Source organism: Diachasmimorpha longicaudata, chromosome 14 (assembly GCF_034640455.1).
Source record: "Diachasmimorpha longicaudata isolate KC_UGA_2023 chromosome 14, iyDiaLong2, whole genome shotgun sequence".
Lineage (NCBI taxonomy): Eukaryota > Metazoa > Arthropoda > Insecta > Hymenoptera > Braconidae > Diachasmimorpha > Diachasmimorpha longicaudata.
Window position 1 is genome coordinate 2,762,115 of NC_087238.1, and position 10,918 is coordinate 2,773,032.

Sequence of the window (10,918 nt, forward strand, 5' to 3'; positions counted from 1 at the left end):
AGCTTGTCAAGTTTTCCAGAAAAATCACTCGCGCTTCGCGCTCGTGATTTTTAGACTGGAAAACTTGACACGTTCATTTGTTTGCAACGAACCTATCGGGAAATATCCGATAATTTCGGAGCTCTTGTGGTATTATATGCGATAATTTTCGAGATATTTGCGATAACCGGTTCAGAACAAAATGGAAATCTATGAAAAATGTCTGGAGCAACCGAGTTGAATATTCGCACAGACTTAGTGCTTAATAACACCTGTGATTTGATGGAATTTGACCTTTCTCGGAATAACTTTAGCCGTTTAGTTCTTTAATTTTCAAAAATAGTGGGTGAAGTTGACCATGTCCGCATACACACATGAGGCTTAAATTTGGTATTTTCACGTTTAAGCAGGTTCCATTCATAAGCAAAAACCATGAAAAGTTGAAAAATATGAGCGGTAACTATTTAATCAGATATATGAGAAGTTGTGTTATCATTTTGCTTCAGCACGGAATCTCTCATTTGTAATCTCTCATTTTCCCGATTCTCTAATTTTGCGTGGAAATGATATATAATGTTGTGAAACGCGGGCGTCTGATGTTAATAAGAAATGTGTGTATATCCGTACATATGTATGACTTTTTCAATTTCACCAAAACAAGAAGATCTAAAGTTAAAACTAAAAATCTAAAATCTGTGGAATAATTCCTCTTTTTTGGGAGCAAATGCAGAACAATTTCAGTGCAATCGTTTGACTAGTTTTTCAAATATGGCAAATTTTTCCAAGTTTTTTGTTAGTCAATATCTAAATAGCTATACTACTAAATTGCGTTCCGTTGACACCAAAATGCTTGTTGAAATAATCTGTAGTAAATGAAATCCGAAAAGTTATAGCCAATTCGGGATAACCGAATTGTAAAATTGTTGCTATTAGATAGCATCATGGAGTCATATTTGGGTAAGAAATGGATGAACAATTGATTCGTTGCTTCTTAGTATCAAGCAATTCAGACGAAAATGCAAAGCTTATGAAATATCATAAATTGTAAATATCTCTATGATATTGAGATATATGAGTTTCACTGGAAAAGATTCCAATGATATTTCATGTAGTTAATTTACACTTCTAATGACACAATTACCATTAGAATATGGCAGTGAAATATATGAATTGGATAATCCACAAAAACGAACAACAAACAATTCATATTAATTATTAATAAATATCACCAAGTGGCTAAATTTTTTTTTCTTCAGTGCTCAGAGTATAACAACAAATATCAATAGAATCCTGGGATTCTCAACGAATTTATAATATCAATGAAGTCTGAATTGTGAGCCAGATGAGTGAAAAAATATAGAAAATATTGAACGACTTGTCATATTTACGACGTATGGTGAAAAGTTGAGGGAAAAAACATTTTGTAGAAATTATGTAACCATGTATTTCAGGAAGTATATAACATGTAGAAAACTTGGCCGTACAATAGGTGCAAGGTAGGATCGCACGGCGGGTGTCTTCTACCTGTGTTTGCATTCATATTGTAGACATACCTACATGGGAGTTGACGGAACAACTACCAAGTGGGTTCTGCCCTAGTGATCCCACAGGTGAAGCGAAAAGTGAAATCTACTGGTCAATTCCCAACTAAATATTTTGCACCTTGTTCACTCGCATACAACTCTGCAATCGACTTGTAAAAAAAATGTAAGGGCTTGATGGTATGGTATATAAGTCCATCGGACAGTTCATTGTATATATGTATAAATTATCAGCAAAAAAGAGCACACGAATAAAGTACTTTTGTTATAATACAATTAGTTGAGCTCTAATGTGAGAGTAACCTGTTATACCGAGACCATAAACTGATTAGGACCCGCCATTGCACTGAGAAATACAAATGATTTTATTATAAATATAATGACACACATCCAGTCAATTTTAGGTCGTCGAAATTCAAGTTCAGGCATGAGAAATAGGTTGAAATAAGAAATTATAATAATTTCAACAAATGTTTTTAGATGACTTTCAATACCGATTACATAATCCATTAGCACATGGAGTTTTTCCAAATTATTTTACTTGAGAGAATTAAAAATTGCTAAAATCACTGAAATAATTGAGTCATTTAACATGACTGTAATAACCCACCAAAAAATTACTGTGTTGGAGAAATACTTTCCAAAAAGGTATTTTTTTACCTAACAATTCTTGACTGAAATGATTTTTTCGTCCCGGCGGGCGCTAAAAACCTCGCCTTCAACTCGACCGATAATTCTGCACGTGGGCGAAACCATTAATTTCAGCTCCCCGGATTGAAAAATAGTTTCTTCCTGGTGTTGCATTGGAAGTCTATTGAATATTTTGTCTCTTGATTTTTAACACAATTCATGGACGGGATTTGACTTCAGTCGCGAAACTTGTTTTTATGTTCCTGATTTCTCAAGTGAAATCAGAAGAATCGGCATAAATAACGATATGTTAGAATAAACCACCTCATCGAACGGAACATGTTTTAGGGGGGTAAAAAATGGGGTGGTCTTTTTAGAAATGAGCACTTGGTGTTACAGCTTACAAGCTCATGCTTGCAGAATGAAGGTCATACGGTATGCCCTTGTAGAAACCCTGCAACTTTCATATGAAGTCTTTTTCCATTCATTCTTTTTCACCGGAATTATTCGGGTGCGCTATTTTCACTGGGTCACCCTGTATATTAAAAGAAGGGGACTGTATTACAATAGCTACCTGTGGCTCTTCTCATTGAAATGTGTTGAAAGCCAACTGGGCATTTTTAGTACCGTCATTATCTGACAAATGCTCCAGTATTTCGATCGCAATCACCCACCTGGATAATTAATCATGAGCTTAAACATATAAATAACCTGTTGCGCCGGTAATCTTTCCACATTATTCGCAACATTAACGATAGTTTTAAGCATGAACTCATCGTCACTGTTATAGGATAGGTTATAGGATATATATATATTCGTGACAATGTCACAACAATAATTAGCATGCAAAAGTTGAATCAATTACTATCGAGTATGTTCAATAACTATAATAAACATATTCCAAACGAAACTTTATTCTCACTTTTCTACGTAACCTTTTCACCTGTTGCTTATATCAGGCTGACAACACCACCATCCTGCTAAAACAATACATACTCTGGTAGTTTTCTTCATCTTAATCTCAGACTCGTCACATTATTTGATACAACTATAATAATTCAAACGATTGTGCTCGACAAATAGTGAGAATTATCAAGGATTATTGGACATCATGATTATTGAAATCTTGTGATTTAGTGAATGATCAGTTGAGCTGTTTATGATCGTCCTTATGTGCTGATAAAAAAAATGTTCAAAAGTATTGGTGAGAAAAATTGGATTGACATGGGGAACAATAAGTACAAGTGATAAAATCTTTTTTTATAATCGTGAATAGTCAAAAAAAATCCCATGACATGACGTAATTAGAATGTTGAAAGAGCAACAATTTGAAATGATAAGAGAGAAAGAGCAGAGGTTCTGTGCCATCGGGGCATGGTCCTCTTCGTTTTCATAGAAGCGCGCGAGGGGTAAGAGTGGCGGTTAGACAGGGGTAGAAGATCCCGTTTGTACTTGGAGAAGCTGAAGTTCATACTCATAGGACAGGCGGAGCTCGATTGGTAGCACCGCCCAATTGTGACGTAGAACCCGTAGGCTACCTTGCTACTCGAACCAATGACAATGTATTGGTGGTAGAGTGGGGCAATCGAGCTGAGGGTCGCGCGCATGTTGATCTCTCGGGGGGCTCGGGTGGCCGTCGGGAACCTCGGGCGACTTGTGAGGCGAGGCAGTCAGTCGCTCTCAGCTACAACATGCATAACGCATGAGAGACAGCCACATCTTCTCTTATACGTGTATTTTCTTTTTACTCCAAATAGTACGAAATTATATTTCATCCCACATATTCCACATGGTTTATGGCGAAAGCAACATAAGGACATATAGTTGACGAATAATTCAACGCACTGGAGTTTGTGTGTGACGGGAGTGTTTTTGAATAATTTCCGTCCTTGAATTGAAAAGTGATTCGTCAGTGTTCAGTGGAGTACGCGTTGGTTATCATCGTATTGCGACATTTACGAACTGGTGTTGTTGTCAAAAAGTTGAAAAACACTCCGAAATTCCCGAAAAAAAATATAACTTTTATAGTGAACTTCCAACAGCTCTACAGATTTCAATGATTTTTTCATCGTCGATTGTAAGGAAACCATAAATAATGTGCAAAAGTGGACAATCACCTACAAATATACCCGGATGACTGTGTGCTACGGGGAGTTACATGAAAAACTGAAAAAAAAATCATTCTTGGGTTTTCCATTCTACAGTGATACAGTATACGGTACATTAAAAAAGTGAATTTGTGATTTTTCTCATTTATCGTTTATTTCTATGACAGCAATGGGAAAAAAGGTGTATAAAAATGTAGTGAAAAAAGTGACAACGTGGAGTCTACCACCGAATATTGGTGATGAATGGGCCTGGAAAATTTACAATATTTTGACTTGAACTGAGAAGCTGAGTGCTGTGACAGGAAAAAATATCATAAGTTATAATTCTTCACTCTCAGTCATTTTGATATCTAGTCGGATTCCCATACTCCCATACAACAGTGCACAACAGTGAATAAATTGCTCACATTCATTGACTGACTTTGACTGCTGCATTACATGATTAAAAATCATTAGTTTTCACTAAAAGCCCAGGTTGCCTATACTACGCGAAAAGTTATATGGGTTGAAGTTTCAAAGCCCAGTGATTATGAAATCGGGCGAATAGTGCAACTCTCATCAGCCAACAAAATAAAAATATTTTGTAGTTGGTAAGGGTGTTGAAAAACCGCAACCAGCAAGTGGTGCGGTTACGATTCAATGGTGAGGGAGTAGATGGCAGCTACCACGTACATGCCGGTTAGTAGCGCAGTGTCAGCCGACCTGGACGGTGGTTCGGGTACAGCTATCGGTATGAACATCGCTGTAGGTGGCTACTCATCGGGTTCGCCCCGTAGCGCCGCCGACGCCGGTGAAATGAAGTACATGCCGGCACCCCAGCATCATCATCATCATCATCATCATCATCAAGTGTCATCGTCACCTTCTCCAAATGGCTTGACCCATCCGACAAGTTTACCAACGGCAAATCCATGGGTTAGTCTTCAACCGGGAAGCGATCCCTGGGCAGCATCGATGGGGATGCACCACACCACTCATCATCCACACCATCATCCACACGCTCAGGGCAATTCAAGCTTAGATGTTAAACCTTTGGCAGCCGCAGCGACGGCAACTGAATCGGTCCAAGGAATGCATCACCGTGGTCCCCATCAATCACCTGGAATGGGGTCACCACATTCATGGCATGCACCAGTAGTATCGTCGGCCCACTACAATCCCAGTGGAGGGGGCGCATCACCAACGACATTACAACAATACCACGCTGCAATGAATGGTATGCTACATCAGCATCCACATCAACATCCCCATCAACTTCATAATCATCAAACTGGTCTACCCCATCATCTGAGGGATGCTCATAATCACAGTCCACCAGCCGGGCATCCACTTCATTCTGGTCATCCATTAGACAGGGATCACAGCGCTGGTGAAGAAGACACACCGACGTCTGATGATCTCGAAGCATTTGCGAAACAGTTCAAACAACGACGTATCAAATTGGGTTTCACTCAGGCTGATGTTGGTCTTGCACTTGGTACACTGTATGGAAACGTCTTTTCCCAAACGACGATATGCAGGTTCGAAGCTTTACAACTCAGTTTCAAAAATATGTGTAAATTAAAGCCCCTTCTGCAAAAATGGCTGGAAGAAGCGGATTCAACGACTGGTTCACCAACGAGTATTGATAAAATAGCGGCGCAGGGTAGGAAACGAAAAAAGCGAACATCAATCGAAGTATCAGTTAAGGGTGCACTAGAACAACATTTTCATAAACAGCCGAAACCATCAGCCCAGGAAATTACCTCTCTTGCGGATAGCTTACAATTAGAAAAAGAGGTTGTTAGGGTGTGGTTCTGCAACCGTCGGCAAAAAGAGAAACGCATGACACCGCCGAATACACTTGGCGACGGTATGATGGACGGTATGCCACCTGGACATCAGGGACAAAGTTTACATCAGGGCTATCATCCTCAGGATCATCTCCATGGATCACCAATGGGACATAGCCATAGCCCACCAATGTTGAGTCCTCAGGGCTTAACAGCACATTCTCTTGCGGCTCACTAGCGTTCGCCGGGGCCTCCCCCGCTGGGCCTCGCCATAACCTCGCAATCGAATTCAACCACCAGTCCTGATGGACTACCACCCTTTTATCATCACTACCTCCAGGCACGAACTACTGGATATGGTGCTTCGTAGCTGCAGTGGCAGTGCCATCGTCATCAGAACCAACAGTTTGAACAACATATACAGTTTATAACGTGTCAATTGGATAATGACGATCTGGAAGATAATTAATAACTAATTTATATACAAAAGAGGGTTATTTTCGATACGGGGATGACAACGAGGCCTTAATCGGAGCACCGGGGAGGCCGACGCAAGTGTTTCTTTTGTGTCCGGCTTTATTGATTATTGACTCTGGAAAACATCAAAGGGCCGTGATGATCGAAATAAGAAAAGTGAAAATATTCGGCAAACTTTTTACAATACTGTGAATAAACTAAAATTTAAAAATTCTATAAGCGAAGTGAAAAATGATATTTTACAAACTTTGTGTAGATGAAAGAAAAACGATGCAAGTTAAGTGACAAGGAGTTTTTAAGTGAGCAGAATGCTTTCTCCCACGGACAACACTGAACACTCCAACTAAAGAAGAAAAGACGATGTGCAAATAAAATTTGGATGGACATTGCAAACGTCATTGTAACATCGTTGTTCTCAACGTTATTGTTGATAAATTGTTGTTTGTTCGTTTCCTGTGGCGGGTGTCTCTCTCTCTCTCTCTCTCTCTCTTTCTCTCTCTCTCTCTCCCTCTCTCTCTTTCTCTCTCTCTCTCTCTCAGTGAAGTGTTTCAGCGTGATATAGAAATGATTAATAGGAGAAAGAAACATCGTCCTTAAGTCATTACGCATCGCAAAACCGTTGTGCAAAATCGAGAAGATGTGGAGAAAATGTTATTTTTTTTCTTCATTGTCAACTCCAGCTCAAAGAAATGGACCAGTGTTGTGTTATTTTCTGTTTTTTTCCGAAGACGATCATGTAAACCGTGTGTGTGTATTGTCCGGTAACTGTGTGTCCTCTCGATTTGGTTTTATTATCGCGGAATAATTAACGTCAACGAAACGAAAAATCGCCTGTCTACTGTGTTGATGATGGAAAACTTGGAATCTAGCAAAAAAGTAAACGTTTTATTTTAAAAAGAAAACTTTTATGCCGCCAAGAAGTTAGTTCGCTCGACCCAGTCAGAGTGAGTACGATTTTGAAAATCAACACAGAAAACCTTGCTCGCCAATAATTGGCAGTATGAAATAGTTGAAAAGTGATAAACTCAAGCCCTGAATCGTGAAATTCAAGAGTTAAATTCGAATTTTTTTCCTGGCATTTATAGTCTCAGAGAGGTCACAGAGAAGGACATAACACACTTGGTAATGGGCACTCGAAAAATATTTTAAAAATACCATCATAGGTATAATAGAGGACAAAGTATAGGTACGTGAAAAATGCGTAAAAAGTACACACACACATACACTTACATACACACACACCCACAGAGAGAGGGACTAACGCTCGTAGACAAACCTTATATCGCGGGGGAGTACTCTTGAGCTCGGATAGAATCCACCGGGTGATGTAATATAAGTAAATATGGGTTGTAAATATTGTACCACATTAAATTAGTAAGTCGAGAGAGCCTACTGCGTTGCGCGTCATCGAATATATAATACCTTGATTTTTCTTCGTTTTTTCATGTTGAATTTTTCTTTAGATTAATGAAGCAAAAATATCCATTCGCGGGGCTTGCTATCTACTTGTGAAAAAAAAAATGAGAACAGAGAAAAATAATTGGAAATAATTGAAGGAAGAGTAGAAATAACACCTGTGTGAATCGCACCTTGACATGACAGTGTATAAATTTATGCAAAAGATTGAACAAAAAAATGATGACGATAGCTAATCTTATTTTCTGATTATGTTTCTTCAATTAGGTAACGATCAGAATTTTCCTCGCAATCCTCCGCTCTACCGGTGATGTTTTTCTTTAATATTATAGTGAAAATTTAGAAAGAAATACTTCAATCGGCACAAAAAGACAATCAGACACATAGTTATCAACTGAATTACTATGATTATCTACCATCTACAAAATTATTACGATTATTAAAAATTAAAAAATTTTCATCATTGTTATTATAAAATTATTATTTCTTTACGTTCTCGGAAATGGAGAATGATTTCGTCTTTTTGTCCTAATAACTGAAGCTGCAAATAGTCAGAAGTTGCGAAAACACGGGACTTGCGAGGGAATTGCCGATAGTTCCTTCAGTCGTTATTATTACATATTTTTTGGTTTTTGTTATTGTAATGAAACGTGGGTGTACAGTGAGAAAGAAATCGAATTATGTGACGTTGTGATTGATTGGGGGCTGCGGTTATAGAAAAACGAAATGAATAAAAAAAATTACTCGTTGAAAATCACCACCGACAATTCTGAATTGACTAGCTTATAGAATTCCTACCTGTTTTCGTTTGTAAAAAAGAAAAAAAACTGAGAAAAATTAAATAAAAGTAAACACAGTAAATGGTTTTGGCATTACAGGTTTTTCATTCGGTCAATTTTTTCGTCAAATGTTAATGCTGCCAATAAATACTAGATTGTCAACTGATAAAGTGGAATGCAAAAAATTACAAGATCTCGTGTAAAAGAAAACGCAACGATGAAATCTTCACAATAGTAATCATATGCGAAGAAAAAATAGAATAATAATAATACACGAGGGTTTTTGTGTTATACATGCCAAATAAATTAAAAACATAAAATTGGGTTGAATATCAAAGAATGAGAGTGAATGAAAACCGTTGTATGATATATGAGACCATGCAAAAAATGACAAAAATACATAAAAAGATTACTTACAAGAAATGAGAAGAATCGACTAAAATGATTTAAAAAACATTCCAATCCCCTCTGTATATTATTATATTGAATGCTAATTATTATTAACGTAAAATAAAAAAAATCAGACAAAATGAAAATTATATGAAAATGACTTAAAAAATTTGACGAGTGGTAACGTTTTGTTAGAATGGCAGAAATTAAATTACTACTGAATTTTAATTAATAAACGAGATGAAAGTATAAAATAACGGATTGGCGTTGAGCTTTATTTTAACATCACACATCAAGCCATCCTCCAACCAGATACTGATATTCGGAGTGATGTCAGTGGAAGACATAAAAATACTTTATGAAAATTCCTAAAAAGTCATTATCCCTAATTAATTGATCGAGCTTTGGAATTGATTACCACGAGGAGATGAACAGAATCAAAAAGCTTCAGAGATAAAATCTAAAATAACTTGCTCGATAAAATTCATAGCTTACTACTACTGAAAGACTTGCCCAAACTATTCTCTCCATTTCGTATTAAGATTTGCATTAGATGATAAATTCATAATGAACAATGTTCTGATATTTAAATATTATTTTCCCCCTAAATATAAAATTCAAATACATTTGTCTGTGAATAATAATTTTTACTTCGCAATGAATTCAGTACTGAGTGATTAAACGTTCAGATTTATTTCGAGAAATGAGAAACTCAAAAAATCCGTAAAACATCAATTAAATTAGCAGACTGTTATTCGTTTTTCAGGTGCCATTCCTTTAGTTTGAAAATTTATCAACGTGCAAAGTTTATAAATATTGGCAATAGAGAGATAGTGAAGTTTCATTGCAGATAATAAACGCATAAGTTGTCTTGAGCGTTTACAGCACTCGGAAATTGTTTAAACCTCAAAGTTATTTTTCTACCCTCTCAGAAGGGATATTTCAACAAAATAATATTCTACAGTCTCTTCCTGGTATTTGCGGAAATTAGTTTTTTTTTCTGCGTCCAATACAACTTAGATTGACCTTTTCCAAAATCATGAATCATCCATCTTGTTATTTTACGCTAATAGATAATAATTATATTGTGAATTGGAACAGGGAAATTATATAGAATCATGTTCTGCCTCTTCGTCTGTTCTCGACCAACATGGGCATTCATCGTTCCAAAACCTTTTGGATATTTATCATCATATAGACAAATTATTGTTTAGTGGACGATCAGGCATGTCCAATCTCAAAAAGTGGAGGAGAGAAGGGACTGAAATTTTGAAAACTCGGCTATCAATTTTTTCAATAGTCGATTCAGCGAGGGAATCCTAATAATTACTACTCTTCTTGTTGGCCACTGGAGTATTTACAATCAGCACCGAAATTTCTATTCTCATAAAAACTTACGAAAAGAAGACACTATTTTCAGCATTTTTGGAAATAATATCTTCGAGGTAACAACTTACATAGTAGGATTCATCCAAAGTTGCTAAATGAAATGATAAGAAAATTAATTTCGCATCATAAAAAATAAGTTAGTGTCTTATGCTATCGGGCCATGAAAGAATTCTCTGACGAATAAGAGGCTACCGGGTGAGAAAGAGAGTTCTCTAATCACACGAGGCAGCAAAATTCTCACCGGTTTTGTATTAAATAATATTTTTAGTTTTAACTCTGAGAGCAGCGATTCACGAACGTTTGACAGGTCGAGTGACAAAAGGCAAATTACAAAACTTTTCGCGTACAGAGTCATGAATTGATACGTTTATATAGTAATTTGGAATTTTATATTTAATTATGTAGGGTCATATTATCTCTCCATGTATGGTCACATT

General features: G+C 36.9%; 1 protein-coding gene across 1 annotated transcript; it reads left to right on the forward strand.

The window, feature by feature from the left end:
* Positions 1-3,788: 3,788 nt before the first annotated feature.
* Vvl (ventral veins lacking) lies at positions 3,789-9,349 on the forward strand. The gene has a single exon (XM_064134349.1). It carries the CDS (start codon positions 4,913-4,915, stop codon positions 6,266-6,268), a length of 1,356 nt encoding a protein of 451 aa, XP_063990419.1. The 5' UTR covers positions 3,789-4,912; the 3' UTR covers positions 6,269-9,349.
* Positions 9,350-10,918: the final 1,569 nt, after the last annotated feature.